Here is a 23,409-nt window from a genome sequence, read left to right as displayed (position 1 = left end):
TGGAAAGGAAATTAGGAAGTGGTTGACTTATTTAAGCTAGAGATATTCAGGGTCTGAACAAAGGCAGTAGCAATGGGGCTTTTATAGGGGCTGGATAGGAGAGCTTAAGAAAGTAGAATTAGCCTGAGTTAATGACTTGAGGTATCTAGCATGATGCCTAGCTTTCCTATGTGAATGACTAAGTAGATAGTGTCAGTACCTAAAGAGATCCAAAATAGAAGTAGAAAAAAAAAATAGAAGTAGAGACAAATTTTGGGAGAAAGATATTCCATTTTGGACGTATTTAATGTGAAGCACCAATGAGACATAAAGATGGAGAATGCTATCTGTTAGTGAAACAGATTTTGACAACATGAGAACTCAGTATGGCAAGCATACAGATTTGCTGTCTGATGACTCAGAGATGGTAGTTGAAGACATGGGAATGGAGGAGTTTGCCCAAGGAAGCTATGTAGAGTAAGGCAGGAAGAAAACTAAAGATGAAGGCCTGCGAACATCTGTGCTTAAGAAGGAAAGACGGAGAAGCCAGTAGGGGGTCAAAGAAAGGTTTTGTTTTATGTTGGGTTTTTTTCTTCCCTGAGATGGAAGAGTTTTGAGCACTGACATGGGGATGGGCCAACATAAAGAGAAGATTGGAAACAAATGAGAAATGAACAACCGGGCCACCTGGCTGGCTCAGTTGATAGAGCATGCGACTCTTGATCTCAGGGTAGTGAGTTCAGGTTCCACATTGGGTGCAGAGATTACTTAAAAAAATAAATAAATAGGGATCCCTGGGTGGCGCAGCGGTTTGGCGCCTGCCTTTGGCCCAGGGCGCGATCCTGGAGACCCGGGATCGAATCCCACGTCGGGCTCCTGGTGCATGGAGCCTGCTTCTCCCTCTGCCTGTGTCTCTGCCTCTCTCTCTCTCTCTGTGACTATCATGAATAAATAAATAAAATCTTTAAAAAAAAAAAAATAAAAATAAATAAATAAATAAATAAATAAATAAATAAATAAATAAAATAGAATCTTGAAAAGAAAAAGAAATGAACAACCAGCTAAAGGCCAGGAAGTGATTGATAAATTGCAAATAGAGGGCTTAGATTAGAAGCAAAAAAGTCCAAGTCAGCATTTGAAATATCTATGGTTTTAGGCTTGGATGGAGAAAGTTGAAAGAATTCTTCCTTGTCTGATGACCTCAGTTGTTCCTAAGAGGAAAAGAGCTGAGAGTTCTGGGAAGCAATGGAGCAGAGGGGCTTGAGGATAACAGTGAAAGCTAGGAACAGTTGTTCCTGGGGAAAGAGAAGAGGAAGTGAACCAGGAACACCAAAAACGATTTGCTGGGCCAGGCTGAGGGCCCTGCTCAGGTTGGAGACCACACAGTGGTTGTGTATCGTTCTGCAGGGTTTGGTTTACTTCAGCAAATCTGAGTCAAGATTTAAGTTCAGGGCAGCCCCGGTGGCACAGCGGTTTAGCGCCGTCTTCAGCCCGGGGTGTGATCCTGGAGACCTGCGATCAAGTCCCAGGTCAGGCTCCCTGCATGGAGCCTGCTTCTCCCTCTGCCTGTGTCTCTGCCTCTCTCTCTCTGTCGTGAATAAATTAAAAAAAAAAAAAAAAAAGATTTAAGTTCAAGAGTCTAGAAAGTGGATGGCTGGATTGATCTGAGGTTGGCATCTTTTGCAGGGTGAATGCAGTGAAAGGAAAAAGATTGACACCTCACAGAGGGTGATAAGTAGTGATACAGTAGTAGGTTATGTGATACTGCTTGTGTGACCCCAATTTGATCATTTTGTGATTTTTTTTTAAATTTTTATTTATTTATGATAGTCACAGAGAGAGAGAGAGAGAGGCAGAGACACAGGCAGAGGGAGAAGCAGGCTCTATGCACCGGGAGCCCGATGTGGGATTCGATCCTGGGTCTCCAGGATCGCGCCCTGGGCCAAAGGCAGGCGCTAAACCGCTGCGCCACCCAGGGATCCCTTTGTTTTGTTTTTTGGGGTGTGTGTGTGTGTGTGTGTGTGTGTGTGATTTTTGTTTAAATACTTGAATTGACAAAGACAAGATTGTCCCATAAAGTCAGTTCCATCCCCTCCTTTCTACAGCTTTCTTGTTAGTTTCAGCTACCCCAAGTGGCTCCCTCTCTGCTCTTGCTCTGTCAGTTCTCTGCCTAATGCCCCACCTCCTCTCAGCTGCCTGAATACTATGGAGCCTTCAGAGGCCCAGATCTCACCACACTTCCTCTGACCAAACTCCTTGACCACTTGAACCTGAAAAAAGCCCTAATTTTTCAGAATATTTTTTTCAATATCACTTAGTCAGAACTTGTGCAGACTTTGTCTTTTACATGGTTTCTTTTATATTAGATGGGTTTTACTTCTTCAACTAAATTTCGATTTCTTTAGCACTTGCACAACATTTCTCTTTTCACCTTGGGAGCTTATCGTGAGCATTTAGTGACTGATGATAGAATCCAATAGGCAGAGAAGAAATTAACATTTCAAGAATTCGTACTTTGTGCTCAGCATTCAGAAAGGTGCCTGGTATCAGTGCTTCTCAAACTATCTTGGTAAATGACCAGGTAGGTTTTTTCCCCCCTCAAAGGTGTTACCAATCAGTAACCCCCCCCAGGTTTTACTGAGTTATAATTGATATATAAAGTACTTTTCTAAAAATGCTTTTGTAAAACACTGGAACTATTTAATTACTACTGATAATTCAAATAGTACTAAATGTTTCTCCTACTCTAGGTGATACCTCCCCCCATCCCCGCCAATTCTCCCCGCACACAATCATTTTGAAGTTTCTTATGTATCTGTTGAAGGGTTTTAGGTAGGGTAGTTACATGGTCAAATCTGGTAACCATAGTAGGGTAGACTTAGAACTAAAACAGGAAAAGAAGTTAGGAAGCAGTTGAGTAATCTAAGCTAGAAATATTCAGGACCTGAACTAAATTAAATTACTAAAAATACAACATGAAAAAAATATACAGAATGTAGACTTTAAAATTATTAGATTCACGGGGCACATGGGTGGTGCAGTTGGTTAAGCGATTGACTCTGTTTCAGCTCAGGGTGGTGATCTAGTCCCGAGGTGGGCTCTGTGCTCAGAGCGGGGTCTGCTTAGGACTCTCTCTCCTTTTGCCCCTCCCTACTCTCTCTCTCTCAAATAAATAAATAAATATTTTAAAAAATTATTAGGGGCACCTGGGTGGCTCAATTCGTTGGACATCTGCCTTCGGCTCAGGTCATTATCCCAAGGTCCTGGGATCAAGCCCTGCTCAGCCAGGAGCCCGCTTCTCCCTCTCATCCTTGCTCATGCTCTCTCTCTCTCTCTCACTCAAATAAATAAATAAATAAATAAACAAACTTTAAAAAATTTATTAGATTCAACAAACATTAATTCTTACCTTGCTATAAGATGTTCTTTTTTTTTTAATTTTTATTTATTTATGATAGTCACAGAGAGAGAGAGAGAGGCAGAGACATAGGCAGAAGGAGAAGCAGGCTCCATGCACCAGGAGCCCGATGTGGGATTCGATCCCGGATCTCCAGGATCACGCCCTGGGCCAAAGGCAGGCGCTAAACCGCTGCGCCACCCAGGGATCCCGCTATAAGATGTTCTAAATGCTTATGCTTTGTGTCCATATTTGATGCAGACAAACCTGTGGACCTGCAGTGGTCTGCATACCATGCTTTGAGTAGCACTGCTTTCCATCCAGGATGTCATTTAAACTTCCTTATTTATTATTTTCTCAGTATACTGAGGTTTAGGTTAAGCCACAAAGTCAAGATCACCAATTTAGTACTAGACAGCTGGAATCCAAATGCCAAATGTCATTCTCTTCATACTAGTGATTCTCAAAGCTGGTTCTTAGAGTTGGTTTGGGGAAGAGTTTTTTGTTTGGTTTTGTTTTCAAGAAGTGAGTTAGTTTTCTATTTTTAATAGCAAGTGTATTTAATATTTTATCTTTTGTGGATTTTTTGGGGATTTTTGTTTGGTTGGTTCTTGCATTTTGAGGCCTACAGGTATTAGTTTCAGAGGAATATTGGTTCGTCTGAACCACTTGGTACTTAGTGGAGTGGGAGAAGTAACTAACATCCCTTTAAATGTCCAGGTCTGCTGAGTCTAAGGTGTTTAACGAAGTTCCCATCTGTCCATGATGAAATTTGAAAGTAAAATATAATTAGTTTTTTCATAAATTCTAGTTTATTAAACTTAATGGACTGTACTTTTTTTTTTTTTTTTTAATTTTTTTTTTTATTTATTTATGATAGGCACACAGTGAGAGAGAGAGAGGCAGAGACACAGGCAGAGGGAGAAGCAGGCTCCATGCACCGGGAGCCCGATGTGGGATTCGATCCCGGGTCTCCAGGATCGCGCCCTGGGCCAAAGGCAGGCGCCAAACCGCTGCGCCACCCAGGGATCCCCTGGACTGTACTTTATCCTGAGATTTTGTTCTTAGTTTTTGTTTTTGTTTTTGTTTTATGTTTAAATAGTGAAAATAGAATATATAGTAATGGCATGGGATTGTTTTTGTAACAGCTTTATTGAGATATAATTTACAGACCAAAAAATTTACCCATTTAAAGTGTTCAGTCTGCAGAGTTGTATAACCATTAGCACTATCTAACACTGGAGTTTTTTTCATCACCCCCTAAAGAAACCCTGTATGTACCTACTAGCTGTGTTCCACCTCTCCTTCTCCCAGCTCTGGCAGCCACTAATATACTTTGTGTCTCCATGGATTTGCCTATTCTGGACATTTCATACATACATGGAATCATATAGTATGTAATCTTTTGTGTTTGGCTTCTTTCACTGAAAATAATGTTTCATTCATATCATAGCAAGTATCAGCACTTTGTTCCTTTTGTATTGTCAAGTATTCCATTGTATAGATATACCACTTTTTGTTTATTCATCAGTTGATGGACATTTTTTTTCCCCACATTGTAACTACTATAAATAATGCTGCTATGAACATTCATGTACACGCTTTCGTGTGGACATACTTTTTAATTCTCTCAGATAAATACCTAAGAGTGGAATTGCTGGGTCTTATGATAATTCTGTGTTTAATATTTTGAGGAATTGCCTATTTCCCACAGCAGCTGAACTGTTTTATAGTCAGCAATATATGAGGAATGTGTGTGTCAGTGTCCTTGAGTTACAAAATTTAAAGTTGGCAACCTTATATTAGTCTCCTTAAATTAAAAAAAAAAAAAAAAAAAAGACCCATCTATGAAATCCAAAAGTTTGGAAACCACAGCATTTCACAAAGCAAACAAGTCAAAAAAACCCCAAAACCTATCCAGGAGTTATTGATGAAAAAAAAAAAAAAAAAAAGAATTTCTTTCTTTTGTATCGGTTCTTTGGCAAGCTTGAATGGCTGGTTTTCCTGTTTTGCCTCTGTTGTGACTAAAAGAGGCAGCATGGAGGGAATTGCTTTCAAAGCAGAAAATTCAGGAAGCGTAATAAAGTGCTCTGATTAGAACAGAGAGAAATTACAGACTTGTGTTTATTTATTCTGTCCCGTGCCTGGAAATAGTGCATGTGGTTTCTCCTTTTGCATCTTTGCTGGAGGAGAGGATTTAGTTGAGTTAACTATAGTGAGACCCTACTCTCTTGTCTGTGCCTCAGAATTAACCTTATCTTTTTTAAGTCTTTTTTAAGATTTAATTAATTAATTAATTTTAGATTTAATTTATTTATTCATGAGACACAGAGAGAGAGAGAGAGAGGCACAGACACAGGCAGAGGGAGAAGCAGGCTCCATTCCATGCAGGGAGCCTGACATGGGACTCCATTCTGGGACCCCAGGACCACACCCTGGGCTGAAGGCCAAACTAAACCGCTGAGCCACCTGGGCTGCCCATAAGGTTTTATTTATTTATTTGAGAGAGAGGGCACACAAGAGAGAGAGGGCACGGAGAGGGGCAGAGAGAGAGGGAGAATCTTGGGTAGGGAGCTCCAACACAGGGCTTGATATCAGGACACTGGAATCATAACCTGAGCTGAAGCAGATGCCCCCAGAATTAACCTTTCATGTTCACAGAAACACAAGAATTTGAGCTGTTTCAAAACTCATTTACCATGTGAGATTAAAAAAAAAAATTTAATAATAATAATAAGACAAAAACACAAAGATGAAGAGCTGCAGGAAGAGACAAAAGGGAATTTTGGGAGAAGAGATGAGTCAGGTTCCTGCATCTCTGTGAATTGAATCAGTGAACAGACAAGGACTCTCAGTCTACCAGCCCAGCTGCCCTCATTCCTTCTGAAGGATGGTTGGAAGGAGACCTGGGGCTGGGAGACACAGGGTGGAAGGGAAAACCTGCGAGTACAGCAGTGACTACCTTTGCTGGATTTTTTTAAAGATTTTATGTATTTATTCATGAGAGACACTGTAGAGAGGCAGAGACACAGGCAGAGGGAGAAGCAGGCTCCATGCAGGGAGCCCGATGCGGATTGCAACATGAGTTGAAGGCAGACGCTCAACCACTGAGCTACCCACGTGCCCCTACCTTGCTGTTTTTATTGAAAAGTACCATGTCATCCCAAGAATTGAAAACAGTACCTTTAAATATACATATATATTATTTATTTATTAGAGCACGCAGGAGCAAGCAAGGGGAGGGGAAGCAGAGGGAGAGGGAGAAGCAGACTCCCCCCTGAGCAGGGAGCTCCATACAGGCTCAATCCCAGGACCCCAGGATCATGACATGAGCCCAAGGCAGATGCTTAACCGACAGCCACCCAGGCACCCCTGAATACCTTTATTTTGAAATGTAAGATACATCTTTATTATTAATTTACAAGATCTCTCTTCTGCCTCAGATCGTTCACATTTTTATATGGTTGTTATTGTGAACATTCTATTTTATGTGCCTTTATTTATTTATTTATTTATTACAATTTATTTGAGAGAGAGAGAGAGTGCGTATAAGGGGAGGAGCAGAGGGAGAGAAAATCTCAAAGCAAACTCCGTCCTGAGTGCAGAGCCATGCTGGGCTCCATCCCAGGACCCTGAGAGAGGGTCCCAAGACCAGAGCTGAGAGAGTCGGCCACTTAACCAACTCACCCAGGCACCCCATGTGCCCTTTTTTAATATAAGCTTTTGAATTTTAGCGTGCAGTTAGTTTTTATATGACATATTGTTTACTGATATTCCCAGGTTTTCCTAGCTGTTCCTCAAGCTTGGGATATCTGGCTTGTTTCTAAGCCTTTACCTTTAAAGGTAACTCATCTATAAACATCTTACTGAAGTGTTCCTTCTCTCTGAGCTTCTGTTTCTTCATCTGTAAAATGGAAATGATTGTATCTATCACTTAGAACTGTCGTGAGGTTCAAAGTGTAATAAAGCAAGGGATCCCTGGGTGGCGCAGCGGTTTAGCGCCTGCCTTTGGCCCAGGGCGTGCTCCTGGAGTCCCAAGATCAAGTCCCACATCAGGCTTCTTGCATGGAGCCTGCTTCTCCCTCTGCCTGTGTCTCTGCCTCTCTCTCTCTCTCTCTCTGTGTGTGTCTCTCGTGAATAAATAAATAAAATCTTAAAAAAATAGGGTAACATTATTAAAAAAAAAAACAAAGTGTAATAAAGCTATGAAATGAAAGCATTTTATAAACTTAGAGTGTACTAGGAAGAGGTATTATTTTTGTTTTTGCATAAGTGATTTCCTGTCTTTTTTGAATGGTTTTCTTGGGTTATAATCTCCAAATTGGGCTCACTGGTTCAGAGGTTATGACTCAGGATAATCCATTAATTCAAAATTCATTCATTCAGCAAGTATGTATTACATGCTAATTATATGCCAAACTGTTCTAGGCATTAAGGAGTACAGCAATAAATGGTAAAATGAAACCTTGTCCTTAGGGAGCTTTCCTTTTGTTGGGCTGGTTGACAACTTTTATGATATACATAGTATATAAATATATAAGTCAGTGATTCCTGGGATGCCTGGGTGGCTCGGCAATTAAGTGTCTGTCTTTGGCTCAGGGTGTGATCCTGGGGTCCTGGGATCGAGTCCCACGTTGGGCTCCCTGCGTGGAGCCTACTTCTCCCTCTGCCTTTGTCTCTGCCTGTCGCTCTCTGTGTCTCTCATGAAAAAATAAATAAAATCTTTAAAAAAAAAAATCAATCGGGGGATCCCTGGGTGGCTCAGTGGTTTGGCGCCTGCCTTTGGCTCAGGGCGTGATCCTGGAGTCCCTGGATCGAGTCCCACATCGGGCTCCCTGCATGGAGCCTGCTTCTCCCTCTGCCTGTGTCTCTGCCTCTCTCTCTCTCCCTCTGTGTGTCTCTCATGCATTAAAAAAAAAAAAAAGTCAATGATTCGTAAGTGTCAGTGAGTGGAACAGTACTAGTCTATAATAATGTTTCTATCAACCTGAAGTCAAATGAGAAACAGAAGGACAACATAGGGAGTTTTTCATAAAGACTTGTTTATATACTTTAAAAGAAAGGGAAAGAACATAGCTGAGATTATATCATATCTACTTTTTGTGTGTTGTGTTAAGCTGTTTCTTTTATGAAACATTGGTGTTAATAGATGTTAGTGGGGTTTTTAAAAAGTGTTTGTTTTTTTTTTCACTGTCTTTAATATGCTTACCAGTCAAGGGGCTTCTCCAGTCTAGGGGAAATATATACTGGTACATGAAATCATGAAGCATGGGAACTGCTGATTTTTATTTTAACTTTGTATTATCCATCAGAGCTTACAGCATGCTGTGATAGAACTCACTGGATTCTCACAGTATAATAACCATATAATGGAAGTGGGATCCTGCGGGGAGCAGACACTAAGATGGAGTCAGGAGTGCTTGTGATAGATCAAAGGGGGAGTGAGTTTGGGGGCAACCAGAGCTTCCCTGTCCCCGCTGCTCCCCCAGGCTGCTCTGCCAGTCTCAGCCAAGCCAATGAGAAACTCAGAAGCAAGGGTTGCCTGGTAGAGGAGTCCTTGTTGGACAGAAATGGCTAGGCCCCAGGACCCCTGTGCTTAGCATTAGCTGAGGGGCTTCCCTGGAAGCAGAGTGGAGGTGGATCCTGGAGGTCTGTCAGCAAGTCACATTCTCTGCAGCTGAACGACAGGGTCTTTCTTGAAGAGAAATATCTGAGTGAGCAACTCTACGGCCGCCACAACATCCTTTCTGTGACTGACTTGGTGAAAAACAGAGGGAGGCATTGAAGCCAGGACTCTGACCCCATGGTGTGGCCGTTGTACTGTTGTTCTTTGTGTTAAGTTTTTCCTGAATAATTCTCACATGAAAGAAGTTCAGTGCGTTCAGAAATGTGTAAGCTAACACTTAGCAGAGGAGGAGAAGACGATCAGATTGTAAGCGGTCTAGGAGAGATGAGACCAGATAGACAAAATGAGTAGCTTCCAATTAAATGAATGAGAAGAGTGAACTATAAGTTTTCTGTCCCCTGGATGATTTTTTCTATTATTAAAAAAATTTTAAAGACTTTATTTATTTATTTGACAAAGAGAGAGTGTAAGCAGGAGGAGCTGCAGGCAGAGGCAGAAGGAGAGGGAGAAGCAGTCTCCTTGCTGAGCAGGATGCCTCATGTGGAGCTCAATCCCAGGACCCTGGGATCACGACCCCAGCCGAAGGCAGACACCCAACTAACTGAGCCACCCGGCACCCCTGGATGACTCTAAGAGCGTGTTTCCACCGGGAACGGCTAAAACACCTGGGAGAACTCTTTGATTCCAGTTCTAACAAGTAGGCCCCAGAGTGCCAGCTTGCTTCGTGACCTGTGACCCATTTCTTCCTCTGCTTTGCGTGTTGCTTTCTGTTTTTTTGTCAAAACTGCACGGGGAAAAAAAAAAAAAAAAACTGCATGGGATTAGGACCCGAAGTCCTGGGTGTCTTACCTAACCTCTTCCCTTCTCAAGTCTGCAAGGACTGCTCCTTACCCATCTCCTTTCGCCTCCCCCTCTTAGGTCGGTAGCCAGGTAAACAGGTAGCCATTACTACCTCACTATTTTTGCCTTTTAGGTAAAGTGATATGTTGGAAGCAGATGTCTGAGTACTCTCCTGGAGCCAATTTTACAAGTATTGACTCTTTACATAGGCTTGGTCTACAGTCTACAAAGATAGAGGGGAAGCAGAGCTAGGACTGTATGAGATCATCTGCCTTAGAGCCTCCCAGATGTGGCTTTGTCTCTATTATTAGAAGACTTAATCATGTCACAATTTTTAGTACCAGAGTGTGATGCTGTGTCTTATTTTGAGGAGGATATGCCGACTCAACATCTTCACTGACAGTTCTGCTGGTTTTTTTTTTTCTTTTCTGCTGTTTTCTTTTGTTAGCTTCCTGCTACCACTTGGAGAGAGCATACAGGGAAGCCCTTCACTCTGTGTGTATATGTGTGTGTGTGTGTGTGTGCACGTGTGTGTGTGCACATATGTAAACACACCAGTGATCTAGCTGAAAAAGATGGTTATGTCTAAGGGGAGAATCAGAGATCCCCCTACCACATGGAGTCCAGGTCTGAGGGTCTAGAGGTCCCATGAGAGAGGGCATTGAAGAGAAGTCTGCTTTCAGACTTCTTGGTCATTCGGTGCTTTACAGCTCTCTCTTGCTGGGCTGAGCATTCAGAAAGTAGAGTAGTACTGGGTGGGGGTAGAAGGATAGCAGATAACCTAGAGAAGTAGACCAATTACATAAATGCAAGGAGATAACATCAGACATTAAACCCTGGTCCTTTGGACACAACTCATTTACTTTTGGGGAACAGGGTGGAGTCAGGGGCTAGAGGTAGGGCCTAGAGGAACAGGGAAAGGTCTTTATAGAGGAAGCCGCCAAGGGCTGAGAGCAGTATCGCTGAATATGCTAAGAGGATGAGACTGACAGATGTTCCCAGTTTTTCACAGGAACAGGTTAGTGGATATAATGTGTTTGTGTGTGTATCTGCGTTATTAGGGTCAGGTTCTGAAACATCCAAGATTCTGGGTCTCCGCCTACTTGGTTATCTGATGAAGGTTTAGGGATCTTCATCAAAAGGGACAAGTTTCAGGGGATCCCTGGGTGGCTCAGCGGTTTGGCGCCCACCTTTGGCCCAGAGTGTGATCCTGGAGTCCTGGGATCGAGTCCCACGTCGGGCTCTCTGCATGGAGCCTGCTTCTCCCTCTGTCTGTATCTCTGCCTCTTTCTCTCTGTCTCTCTTGGATGAGTAAATAAAATCTTAAAAAAAAGGGGGGGGGGACAAGTTTCAGAAAAGGAGGAGAGTGAAGGGAGTTTAACCGGTTCCCATTTAATACTTTTCCTCACCCATTCCGTTAGACACTAGTTTCTACTAAGATCCCCAAAATTTAAGAGTAACTTTGAGGAGGAGAGGGAAGGAATTTTCTCTCCGCATCCCCAGTGCCTCAGAAGCCTCAGGACTCCAAGGAGTGTCAGATTCTAAGTAGAAGCACTGAATGGTCGATGCTGGTTTCTTAGCCCTAGAGCTGTAACTGGGTGTGTAAGGGCTGGGGAAGGGGGAGGAGGCCTGACGGGAGACGGGGGATCATTTTCCCCCCTTCCTCCAAAAGGCTACAGAGCCCCCTGAGGGTAAAAGTCTCAGAGTTGATGCCTTTCTCTAGCTGCCCTTTTTTTCTATGCATTATCTTGACTCTGAAACAGACCGTTTCCATAGTTTTAGATCCAAGTTGGAGTATGGAGCAGGTGCTTAATTCTTAGGCTTGGAGTTTCCTTGGTTTTGATTAGGGAGAAGCCTTAATGTAAGCATTTAAACTTTCCCTGAGACTAGGACTAGCACTTTTGGTTTGTTGTTGTTGTTGTTTTTAAAGATTTTATTTATTCATTCATGAGAGACACAGCGAGAGAGACGCAGAGACATAGTCAGAAGCAGGCTCCATACAGGGAGCCCGACACGGGACTCGATCCCAGAACTGTGGAGATCACAACCCGAGCCAAAGGCAGACACTTAACCGCTGAGCCACCCAGGTATCCCTAGCACATTTGGTTTTGACAAAAGTGAAGCATTTGAGGACCTTGTTCAGAATACTCTGAGCATTAGGGTCCTGTTCTATTCCCCTCTCCCTTTCATGGAGAGGACCCTACCTTTATTATCTTTCCCTGTCTCTACAGGCCTCATCATTTCTGTGTCCGGTCTCCACCTACCTTACGTCTGTCTCTCTCGGCTGGTCCACTGGTGTATGGACTTGAACATGATGAATTGTGAACTTCTAGCCACATGTAGTGCCCTTGGGTACTTAGAAGGAGACACTTACCACAAGGAACCAGATTGCTTAGGTGAGTACCTTTTTAAGGAAACAGGGAAAAAAGTCTCTAGAATTTCTCAAGTCATGGGTATGAATAGCCTGTGGGCCGGAGTGGAGCTCCTTCCAGGGCTCCTTGTAAGCGTTTATTCTGTCCCTGAAGAGAGCGTGAAGGATTTGATCCGCTACTTGAGGCATGAGGATGACACTCGTGATGTGCGGCAGCAGCTGGGGGCAGCCCAGATCCTGCAGAGCGACCTTCTGCCCATCCTTACCCAACACCGCCAGGACAAGCCTCTTTTTGATGCTGTTATCAGGTTGGTTCCCCAGCTTTTTAACTTTTACCATGCACCAACCCTTGGTGTTTGAGCTGATAGATTTTGGCGTTTGACCCTGGTAACACTGAATAACTTCTCCCTCCTTCATTGTCTCCCCAGGCTGATGGTGAACTTGACACAACCAGCCTTGCTTTGTTTCGGCAGTGTGCCCAAGGAGCCTAGCTTACGGCACCATTTTCTGCAGGTGTTAGCTTACTTGCAGGCCTACAAAGAGGTGAGTTTCTCTTTCAGGGTCCCTGGGGCCGAAGCTGGGGGCAGTAGGGATGGAGAGGGTGGGTGCCACTTAAGGATCCATTCCCCTCTGTTATAGGCCTTTGCCAGTGAGAAGGCTTTTGGAGTCCTCAGTGAAACTTTGTATGAGCTGCTGCAGCTGGTGAGTGGGTGTCCACCTTCCAGGATCCCAGGGGACTGCTAGCGCCTCGCTCCTCCTTTGGGCAGGGCGCCAGGATGGTCATTGTCATGACAGTGGAGTTTGGAGATACGGTCCCAGTCCTTGCAATACAGAGTCCCATCCATTGTCTCTGGCTGCCTCAGGACTGCTTGAACTCTTTTCTTCCTACTTTTTTTTTTTTTTTTTTTAAGATTTTTATTTATTTATCCACGAAAGACACAGAGAGAGAGGCAGAGACACTGGCAGAGGGATAAGCAGACTCCCCACGGGGAGCCCAATGTGGGGCTTGATCCTGGAACCTCCAGGTCATGCCCTGAGCCAAAGGCAGATGCTCAATCACTGAGTCACCCAGGCGTCCCTCTTTTCTTCCTTCTTAATCCTGGTTCTCCTCTGGGCCTCTGTCCTCTAGCCAGAGTAGATGCCGCCTGCCTTCTGCAAGGAGTCTCTTCCTCTTACTGTCCTTCTGACTAGGGCTGGGAGGAACGGCAGGAGGAAGACAACTTGCTGATTGAACGGATCCTGCTGCTGGTCAGAAATATTCTCCATGTTCCAACCGACCTTGATCAGGAGAAGGTGAGAGGTTCTTGGGTTGTCCGCTTTCTTATGCTTGGTTAGGTTGTGCTCCACCTCCCTCTCGCCCCCCCCCCCTTTTTTTTTTTTGCTTTTCTGCCCTCCAACAAGGAAGAGAGGGAAACTTGGTCAAGGAATGAATTGGAGAAGGTCAGGGGAGGGCAGTGGAACTGAATGACCTCTCTTCCTCCCCTCATCACTCACTGCTCAGAGGATCGACGATGATGCCAGTGTCCATGACCAGCTTCTCTGGGCAGTTCACCTCAGTGGCCTGGATGACCTGCTTCTCTTTCTGGCCAGCTCGCCTGCGGAGCAGCAGTGGAGTCTGCATGTGCTAGAGATCATCTCGCTTATGTTTCGTGACCAGGTGAGAACCTGGCTTCTTTCCCTAGGCTCTTCACCTATGAACGTCTCTGCCGTGTAGCCACAATCACTCTTAAAATAATGGCTGAATTATTTGGGGCAGGTGGGTGGCAGACAGAGTAGCCATGTCCTGAGTACGGGGCACCTCCAGCAGTCCTAGTTCCTTCATCTTTTTTGTTCCTCCTAGGACTGAACCTAGAACAAGGAATGACTGTCCTTCTGACTCTCTCCTCCTTGTTCCAAATCTAGAACCCTGAACAGCTGGCAGGAGTAGGAAAGGGACGCCTAGCGCAGGAGCGGAGCACAGATGTGGCGGAACTGGAGATGTTGCGCCAGCGAGAGATGGCGGAAAAGAAGACTCGAGCCCTTCAGCGAGGCAACAGGTACGTGACCGGGAGGTGCCCTGGCCATGTTCCCATCCCTCCAGTATGGAACCTTCCCACTGAGGACTTGGGCCAAAGGCTAGGACAGTGGTGACTGGGTAACGTTCTGTAGTCATAACACGCTGATGTGCTAATGAAAGAGAACGGAGATAAAGTTTCCAGAGATTTGAGGAATCACTCTGGGCTTTTTTTTTTTTTCTTTTTCTTTTTTTCTTTTTCTTTTTCTTTTTCTTTTTCTTTTTCTTTCTTTTTCTTTTTCTTTTTCCTTTTTTTTTTACTACAGGCATTCTCGATTTGGGGGCTCCTACATTGTCCAGGGGTTGAAATCCATTGGGGAGAGGGACCTCATCTTTCACAAAGGTCTCCACAATGTGAGTATGCTTCCCACGTGGGGTGGGAGCATTGTGGAGTTGACGGTACCGGAGGAGGGTAAGCAGATGGGGCGCCTGGGTGCCTTAGTCTGTGGAGCGTGCAACTCTTGATCTCGGGGTTGCGAGTTCCAGGCCCATATTGGGTATAGAGATTACTTAAGAATAAAATCAGAAAAAAGAAAAAAAAAGAAAGGTAAGCAAGCATCTCTGGAAGTAGAGCATCTTTGTTCTGGGGCTTAGAACGTTGGAGACAATAGGAGAAATAGAGCCTCTGACATTATTGTCTTTACTTGTATCTTCACTTAGTACCAGAGGAAGGGAGCCTTCTAAGAGTTTCTTCTGAGGAAATTCTAGCACTAAGGATGTGGAAAGAGCTGCAAGGGGAGGGTGGTGGTGAGGAGTAATTCTGATCCCCTGACCCACACCCTCAGCTCCAAAACTACAGTTCAGATTTGGGGAAGCAGCCTCGCAGGGTGCCTAAACGTCGCCAAGCTGCCCGGGAGCTGTCCATTCAGCGCCGCTCTGCCCTTAATGTGAGACTGTTCCTCAGAGACTTTTGCTCTGAGTTCCTGGAGAATTGTTATAACCGGCTCATGGGCTCGGTGAAGGTGAGAGCCTGGGAAGGATGGAAGAGAGAGGTGATGGGGCCAGTGGTGGGGAAGAAGGGCAACTGGGGAGGGCTCTGGGGGGGGTTAACCCTGGAGTGTGGACTAGTAGTTGGGCAGGGTATAGGGCACCCTTGAGACATGAGGATGTTGGGAGGGGGTAGGTCACTGGGACAATTTAAAAAAGGCTTGGAGAGGGGAATCCCTGGGTGGCTCAGTGGTTTGGCACCTGCCTTTGGCCTGGAGCATGATCCCGGGATCGAACCCTTGTCAGGTTCCCTGCATGGAATGGAGCCTGCTTCTCCCTCTGCCTGTGTCTCTGCCTCTCTCTCACTCTCTCTCACTCTCTCTCTGTCTCTGTCTCTCTCTCTCTCTGTCTCATTGATAAATAAATAAAATCTTAAAAAAAAAAAAAAAAGGGGGGGGGCTTGGAGAAATTCCCCAGAGGAAGGGGAGAGACCTGGGGAGAACAAGAGAGGGCTGGAAATTCTGAATCCTAGAATATTGCTGTAATGGTGTCCAGGGTCTATCCTATCATCTATCCTATCATCATAGGACAAGGAGAAAGTTGGAAACCCTGGGGTCATGGGGTGGTCTTTTTTTTCTGGACATTAGGATTACCTGCTGCGGGAGAAGGCTCAGCAACATGATGAGACCTACTACATGTGGGCCTTGGCTTTCTTCATGGCCTTCAACCGAGCTGCCTCCTTTCGGCCAGGCCTGGTTTCTGAGACCCTCAGTGTCCGTACCTTCCACTTCATTGAGCAGAACCTCACCAATTACTATGAGATGATGCTGACTGATCGCAAGGAAGCTGCCTCCTGGGCACGTCGGTGAGTGGGACGAAAATTGGGGTCAGAGTGTGCATTTGGGCAGTCATGAGTGACTGGATTCTGGGTGGTACTTTCTTTCTTGTTTCAGGATTAAGGTGGTCAGACTGGGGAGCAAGGACCAGCTGGGTCGTTGTGTTGATGGCACTGTCTTTTTGGAAGGGGGGAGAGGGGTACTGCTTCCCTGAGCCAGTTTTCTAAATTGTCCTCCATTTTTCCTCTTTGCCTCATCTTACAGGATGCACCTGGCCCTGAAGGCCTATCAGGAGCTGCTGGCCACAGTGAATGAGATGGACATGTCCCCAGATGAGGCTGTGAGGGATAGCAGCCGCATCATCAAGAGTGAGGCCCTGGCCTGTCTCTAATCCTGGCCTTTCTCATCTCTTGACCACAATATCACTCTTTCCAGTCTCCCCTCCCCTTCCCAAAGTTTCCAGACCAGTCCTTCCATTCCTTTCTCTTCCTAGACAATATCTTCTATGTGATGGAGTACCGAGAACTGTTCCTGGCTCTCTTTCGAAAGTTTGATGAGAGATGCCAGCCGCGCTCTTTCCTTCGTGACTTGATAGAAACCACCCACCTCTTCCTCAAGATGTTGGAGCGGTTCTGTCGGAGCCGTGGGAACCTGGTGGTACAGGTACTGGGCAGCCCTGGAATGTGGGAAGAGCCGTGAGGGAAGGGTGGAGACCAAGGAACTCACCTCAACGTTTCTGCAGCTTAAGCTGACCTGTTAAAACTACTCTGAACAAAGGAAGGCAAGAGGTTTATTGGTGTTGCTGATGTGTGTCTACTGTAGTTTCCTTCTTTCATTAAATTAATCTCCAGTCTAACATAAATATCTTCATTCACTCAGGAAACATTTACAAAACATGTAGTATGTACAAAGCATATAAACTCTGGGGATTTGTTTTTTTGTTTTTTAGTATCTTCATTTTTTTTTGAGATTTTATTTATTTGGGGATCCCTGGGTGGCTCAGCAGTTTAGCACCTGCCTTCAGCCCAGGGTGTGATCCTGGAGACCCGGGATAGAGTCCCACGTCAGGCTCGCTGCATGGAGCCTACTTCTCCCTCTGCCTATGTCTCTGCGTCTCTCTCTCTCTCTCTCTCTCACTCTCTTTCTCTCTCTGTCTCATGAATAAATAAATAAAATCTTTTTTTTTTTTTTTGAAGATTTTATTTATTCATGAGAGACACAGAGAGAGAGGCAGAGACACAGGCAGAGGGAAAAGCAGGCTCCATGCAGGGAGCCCGACGTGGGACTCAATCCCAGATATCCAGGATCACACCCTGGGCTGGAGGCGGCGCTAAACCACTGAGCCACCCGGGCTGCCCAACTCTGGGGATTTGTAATTTTAGACCTTAGTAATTATGCCATCATCCTTCTTGGTTATACTTCAGTAGCATTATAGTGAACTGGCAAACACCCTAAATAAAAAGCCAGAAAGTCTGGAATCTCATCCTATATTAGTAACTGTTAGAATAACTCAAGCTGCTCATATCAGTCCCCAGATCCCTAAAGATGAGATTGTAATATGAGCCTGAAATGGCATAAAAAATAAAAAGTTGTAGACAAGGGCACCTGGCTGGCTCAGTCAGTGGAGCATGTGACTCTTGATCTCGGGATTGTGAGTTTGAGCTACACATTGGGTGTAGAGAGTACTTAAAAATAAAATCCTTTAAAAAAATAAATAAAAGTCTAAGATAAGAAAACACTGATTCAAAGAAAAACCTGCACCTCTTTGTTTATTGTAGCATTATTTGTAATAGCCACACTATGGAAGCAGCCAAAGTATCTATTGATAGATGAATGGTGTGTGTGTGTGTGTGTGTAATGGAATATTATTCAGCCATAAAAACGAATGAAATCTTGTCATTTACAACATGGTTGAAGCTAGAGATAGTAATGCCAAGCGAAATAAGTCAGCAGAGAAAGACAAATACCATATTATTTCACTCATGTGTAATTTAAGAAACAAAACAAATGAACAAAGGAAAAAGACAGACCAACAATCAGACTCTTTTTTTTTTTTTTTTTAAAGATTTTATTTATTTATTCATGAGAGTCACAGAGAGAGAGAGAGAGAGGCAGAGACACAGGCAGAGGGAGAAGCAGGCTCCATGCACCGGGAGCCCGATGTGGGATTCGATTCCGGGTCTCCAGGATCGCGCCCTGGGCCAAAGGCAGGCGCCAAACCGCTGCGCCACCCAGGGATCCCCAACAATCAGACTCTTAACTACTAAAGAACAAACTGATTGATACCAGAGGAGGGTGGTGGGAGGATGGGGATTAAAGAGTACGCTTCACAGTGATGAAAAAATAAAATGTTATTAAAAAAATAATAAATAAAAATAAAATAAAATGTTAAAGTCTAAGACAAGAAGAAAATCTCGATGAATTTGTATCCTACAGACAGAGACACTCTGCTTTGTAAAAATCTTCCTGTATTCTATATGCTGTGGCTTAAAATTTAGTGAGAACAGCAGTTAAAAGAGACAGTAGTACCAGTGAGACCTTACTAAAAGATATTTTTAATTCAAGACTATTGTTTTATCAGAAATAAGAGGTGCTGTTGTTTATTGAGTGTTGACTGTGTCAGATGCTGTGCTAATAAGGCTTTCGTGTAATCCTCACAGTAGGACTAGGACACATCACAGAGTGGAGAAGCAGCCTGTTTGAGGTCTTGCTAGTGGAAGAGTCAGTACTTAAATCCAGATCTGTTGGACTCCCAAGCTCATGCTCCTAACCTTTGATGTGTTAAATTCTGAGTTTCTTGAATAGAGCATGAACCTCAAGGGCCTCCTAGTCCATCCTATTTGTCTGTACCCATAACTGGTTCAGTCATGATTTAGGGAACAAGGGTGGGGTGTTGACTCTCATTTTCCTGCTTTTCAGGAGAAAAACAATACAGATTATGTTTACGTAGTGCTATGCATTTTACAAAGCCTTTTGTATCTTCATAACAAACCTGTTCATTCTATAATCTGCTTAAGATATCACTGCTTTTGGGAAATCTCTGACCCCCAGAAATAAGTCAAGTACTTTTCCTTTGTTCTGCTGTGGCTTTTTTTTTTTTTTTTTTTAAGATTTTATTTATTCACAAGAGACACACAGAAAGAGAGAGACATAGGCAGAGGGAGAGGGAGAAGCAGGCTCCATGCAGGGAGCCCGATGTGGGACTCGATACGGAGACTCTAGGATCATGCCCTGAACTGAAGGCAGCAGACACTCAACTCCTGAGCCACCCAGGTGTCCCTTGCCGTGGCATTTTATGCCCAGCCGTATTCTAAGTTTATCCATACTGTAATATACTTTACTTATCTACTCACCTGTCTCCTCCACTGGACTGTGTGTTCCTCAAGGGCAAGGAAATATACCACTCACTCTCACTGTTGCTTTCTTACTGCTTATGAATAGCACACAGTGTTCACTCTGTGACTATTGAATTAATTAATTCAGACCTTTAATGAATTAATTAATAGAGAAGACATTGATGGGAAAATGTCCTCTTAGCTTTCCTGCCATCATGACAATAGTTCTTTCTCTGTAGAACAAACAAAAGAAGAGAAAGAAGAAAAAGAAGGCCGTAGGTCAGCCTGTTGCTTCTGATCATGTCCCCTATAGTGCAGGTGAACTAGAGGCTGTGTGGCCGTCCCTGGCTGAGCAGCTACGATGCTGTGCCCAGGTAGGTAGTAGGAAAAACCTTACCTTTCCCATGGGTAGTGCACTAATAGGACATCTGGGTTTCCCTCCCCTGTTCCATAGCCCTAATCCTGTTCTAGGATCCCGACCTCAGCTTGGACTCTGTGGTTCCCTTTGATGCGGCCTCAGAAGTGCCAGTAGAAGAGCAGCGGGCGGAAGCCATGGTGCGGATCCAGGACTGTCTCCTGGCTGGCCAGGCTTCACAGGCCCTAACCCTCCTTAGGTCTGCCCGGTAAGCACCCTGCCCATCCATCCTCCTGGATCCAGCTCCTGGACTTTTGGGAGGAGCAGAGGGAGGCTTTCACTGTGGTACAAGGTTCTTTGTCTTTGAAAGAGAGAAGTCCCATCAGCAGCACAGGGGCTCTATACGGAGCACAGAGTCCTGGGGAGTTTTGATTGGCTTATTGGGGCTTTTGCTTATTTTTTTAAATTTTATTTTATTTTATTATTTATTTCTTTTTAAAAGATTTTTATTTAAAAAAATAAAATAAAATAAAATAAAAATAAAAGATTTTTATTTAGTTTTTCATGAGAGACACACAGAGAGAGGCAGAAACACAGGCAGAGGGAGAAGTAGGCTCCTCTCAGGGAGCCTGATACGAGACTCAATCCCCAGATCCCAAGATCACGCCCTGAGCCGAAGGCAGATGCTCAGCCGCTGAGCCACCCAGGTGTCCCTGTTTCTATTTTTTTTTAAAGATTTTATTTATTTATTCATGAGAGACACAGAGAAAGAGAGAGAGGCAGAGACACAGGCAGAGAGAGAGAAGCAGGCTCCATGCAGAGAGCCTGATGTGGGACTTGATCCTGGGTCTCCAGGATCATGCCCTGGGCGGAAGGCAGGCATTTAACCGCTGAGCCACCCAGGGATCCCTTCTATTTTATTTTTGAGAAATACCAGAAAGCACAGTTAATTGGGGGAAAAAATGTAGATAATTCTACTGGCTGAAGATAATCATCTTTCACAATTTGATGAGTAATCTTTCTGATTCTTTTCCCTCTGGGTTATCTATACAGATATTCAGCCTTTTTTTATAAAAACAATATTGACATACTGTTTCATATTTTCTTCTCAGTATATCACGAACCTTGTTTCTCATGAGATATATTGCCTTAATTGTTAACGGCAACGTCAAATGTACATTTGTCTAACCAAATGTCAGACATTTAGGTTGTTTGCATTTTGTTCTTATGTGTTCATTGCATTGTGGCTTTTGAGGGAAAATTTCCCTAGAGTCTTTGTATCCTCTTTGAGGTAACAGTTTGCATTCTCTTTCTGGCTACTAAATGAGAGATGAGTCTAAATTCCTTTGCCTACTTCAAATTATGACACAAATCTCCCCTGGTTGAAATCTTTTTTTTTTTCTCTGTGCTCCAGGGAGGTATGGCCAGAAGGAGATGTGTTTGGCTCACAAGACATTTCTGTAGAGGAAGAGATCCAGCTGCTGAAACAAATCATCAGTGCCCCGCTTCCCCGTGAGTCTGTTTCCTTCACACCTCTCTCCTCCCAGCTCTTCTCTAGAACCAGCATCACAGAGACCCAATAATCCTCCCTTTTTCTATAGGACAACAGGGGCCAGAGGAACGAAGGGCAGAAGAAGAGGAAGAAGAGGGGGAGGAGGAAGAGAAGGAGGAAGAGTTGCAAGAGGTCCAGGTGTCGGAGAAAGAATTTAACTTTCTGGACTACCTGAAACGGTGCGGGCTGAACGGACTGAGTTGGTCCCAGGGTGGAGATTGTGGAGTTGGGAGGGTGGGCAGCATCCTTCTTAGGCTGACACCCTCTCTCCCTCCCTGTCTTTATGCAGTTTTGCAAGCTCAACTGTTGTGCGAGCCTATGTGGTGCTGCTGCGGAGCTACCGACAGAACAGTGCCCACACTAACCACTGCGTTGTCAAGATGCTGCACCGATTGGCCCATGACCTCAAGATGGAAGCGCTCCTTTTCCAGCTTTCACTCTTCTGCCTCTTCAACCGTCTGCTTAGTGACCCGGCTGCCGGGGCCTACAAAGTGAGGACACACCGAGGAACGAGGATCGAGAGGTGTAGGGGAGCCCTAGGGTCACAAAGGATGGTCTTGAGGAGATAAAGGGTGCTGAGTGATGTCAGGGGCTGAGAGATGATGGACCAGTGAGGAAGCGGGCAGGCAAGTTGAGGGAGCCAGATGGGGAAACTAGGAGACAGTCTGAATGAGGAGGGGCAGCTGGGAACAGGTAGAGAAAAAGTACCCAGCAGGCCGGGTTTATGGGTACATTTAGGCCAGAGGTTTCAAAGCAGCCTCCCCTTCCCACAGGAGCTGGTGACTTTTGCCAGGTACATCCTGGGCAAGTTCTTTGCATTGGCTGCAGTCAATCCAAAAGCCTTTGTGGAGCTACTGTTTTGGAAGAACACAGCTGTGGTTCGAGAGATGGCCGAGGGCTATGGCTCTCTGGATGACGGGTGAGCTTGAAGTTGGGGAAGGATGGGCAACAGTGGGTGACACAATCAGGGTGTCAAAGCTAGAAGAGCTTGCAGGTCAGCTAGTCTTTCTTCCCCTTTTGTAGGTGAGAAAACAAGCCCCTAAAGTGAAATAATGTTTTCCCCAAAGTCACCCAAGAGGGGAAATGGGACTGGATCCTAGGTGTCCTGTCTACTGTCTTTTCCTTCCTCCAGCAGCTTTCATGCGGGGTGGTCAGTTTCTCCCCTTGGAGAGAGTCTGTATGTGCCCTGTCCTGAAATGTGCTGGGAAACTATGAGGATTCATGGAAATGTTTGCCCTCTTTCCCTGTAGCTCTGCTCTTCTTCTTTCATACATCTTCCTTTTCCCATAATCCACTCTGCCACTGTAGTGTCAGCCTCCATAGGCCCAACCCGAAAAGTCTCTTAGCTTGACTTTTAGATTCTTTTTTTTTTTTTTTTTTTTTAATTTTTATTTTATTTATGATAGTCGCACAGAGAGAGAGAGAGAAGCAGATAGGCAGAGGGAGAAGCAGGCTCCATGCACCGGGAGCCTGACGTGGGATTCGATCCCGGGTCTCCAGGATCGCGCCCTGGGCCAAAGGCAGGCGCCAAACCGCTGCGCCACCCAGGGATCCCGACTTTTAGATTCTTAAATGAAAGGAGAATGAGGGAAAGGAAGCACACCTTAGGCCTCTGCTAGCTGGCTCCTCTGAGTTACCTGTGTTCCCCTTCCTGTTCCTTTTATTTTTATTTTATTTTATTTTTAAAATTTTTTTTACCTTCCTATTCCTTTTAGAGTTGACCAGAGAGGGCCTTTGGTCTCTCCTCTTTTGAAGCCAACATCCTACATGTTCCTTTTCTCCTTTTCTTATTTATTTATTTATAAAGATTTTATTTACTCATTTGAGAGAGAGAGAGAGAGCAAGGGGAAGGGCAGAGGCAGAGGGAGAAGCAGAGTCCCCACTGACCAAGGAGTCCGATGCAGGGCTCGGCCCTAGGACCCTGGATAATGACTGAGCTAAAGGCAAATGCTCAGCCCACTGAGCCACCCAGGCGCCACTCTCCTTTCCTCATTTAGATCTTCCAGTCACAAACCCCCTACGTGGAGCCCAGAGGAGGAGGCCCAGCTTCAGGAATTGTACCTTGCCCATAGGGATGTGGAAGGTATGGGTCCTTAAGATCTGAAGATTCATGAGCCTGAGCTCTAGGACGCCTCTTG

General features: G+C 44.7%; 1 protein-coding gene across 4 annotated transcripts in view; it reads left to right on the top strand.

Annotated features, from left to right (window-relative positions):
* Positions 1-23,409, top strand: part of TIMELESS (timeless circadian regulator) — a 28,941-nt gene that overhangs the window by 2,089 nt on the left and 3,443 nt on the right. For 3 of the 4 annotated variants that reach the window (XM_025476970.3, XM_049115667.1, XM_035696317.2), the window contains exons 2-20: positions 12,074-12,238; positions 12,368-12,521; positions 12,642-12,756; positions 12,853-12,915; positions 13,405-13,506; positions 13,715-13,870; positions 14,116-14,249; positions 14,533-14,620; positions 15,052-15,228; positions 15,841-16,058; positions 16,294-16,397; positions 16,523-16,692; positions 19,604-19,738; positions 19,836-19,987; positions 21,134-21,231; positions 21,321-21,450; positions 21,561-21,762; positions 22,045-22,190; positions 23,269-23,354. In XM_025476970.3, the coding sequence (XP_025332755.1) occupies positions 12,142-12,238; positions 12,368-12,521; positions 12,642-12,756; positions 12,853-12,915; positions 13,405-13,506; positions 13,715-13,870; positions 14,116-14,249; positions 14,533-14,620; positions 15,052-15,228; positions 15,841-16,058; positions 16,294-16,397; positions 16,523-16,692; positions 19,604-19,738; positions 19,836-19,987; positions 21,134-21,231; positions 21,321-21,450; positions 21,561-21,762; positions 22,045-22,190; positions 23,269-23,354 (2,527 nt within the window). In that variant the 5' untranslated portion in view covers positions 12,074-12,141. Of the gene's footprint in view, positions 1-11,908; positions 11,930-12,073; positions 12,239-12,367; positions 12,522-12,641; positions 12,757-12,852; positions 12,916-13,404; positions 13,507-13,714; positions 13,871-14,115; positions 14,250-14,532; positions 14,621-15,051; positions 15,229-15,840; positions 16,059-16,293; positions 16,398-16,522; positions 16,693-19,603; positions 19,739-19,835; positions 19,988-21,133; positions 21,232-21,320; positions 21,451-21,560; positions 21,763-22,044; positions 22,191-23,268; positions 23,355-23,409 lie in introns of those variants that run through there. The other variant, XM_049115666.1, reaches the window with a different exon arrangement.

Source organism: Canis lupus, chromosome 10 (assembly GCF_003254725.2).
Source record: "Canis lupus dingo isolate Sandy chromosome 10, ASM325472v2, whole genome shotgun sequence".
Classification (NCBI taxonomy): Eukaryota; Metazoa; Chordata; class Mammalia; order Carnivora; family Canidae; genus Canis; species Canis lupus.
This window is presented reverse-complemented; position numbering and strand designations above follow the sequence as displayed.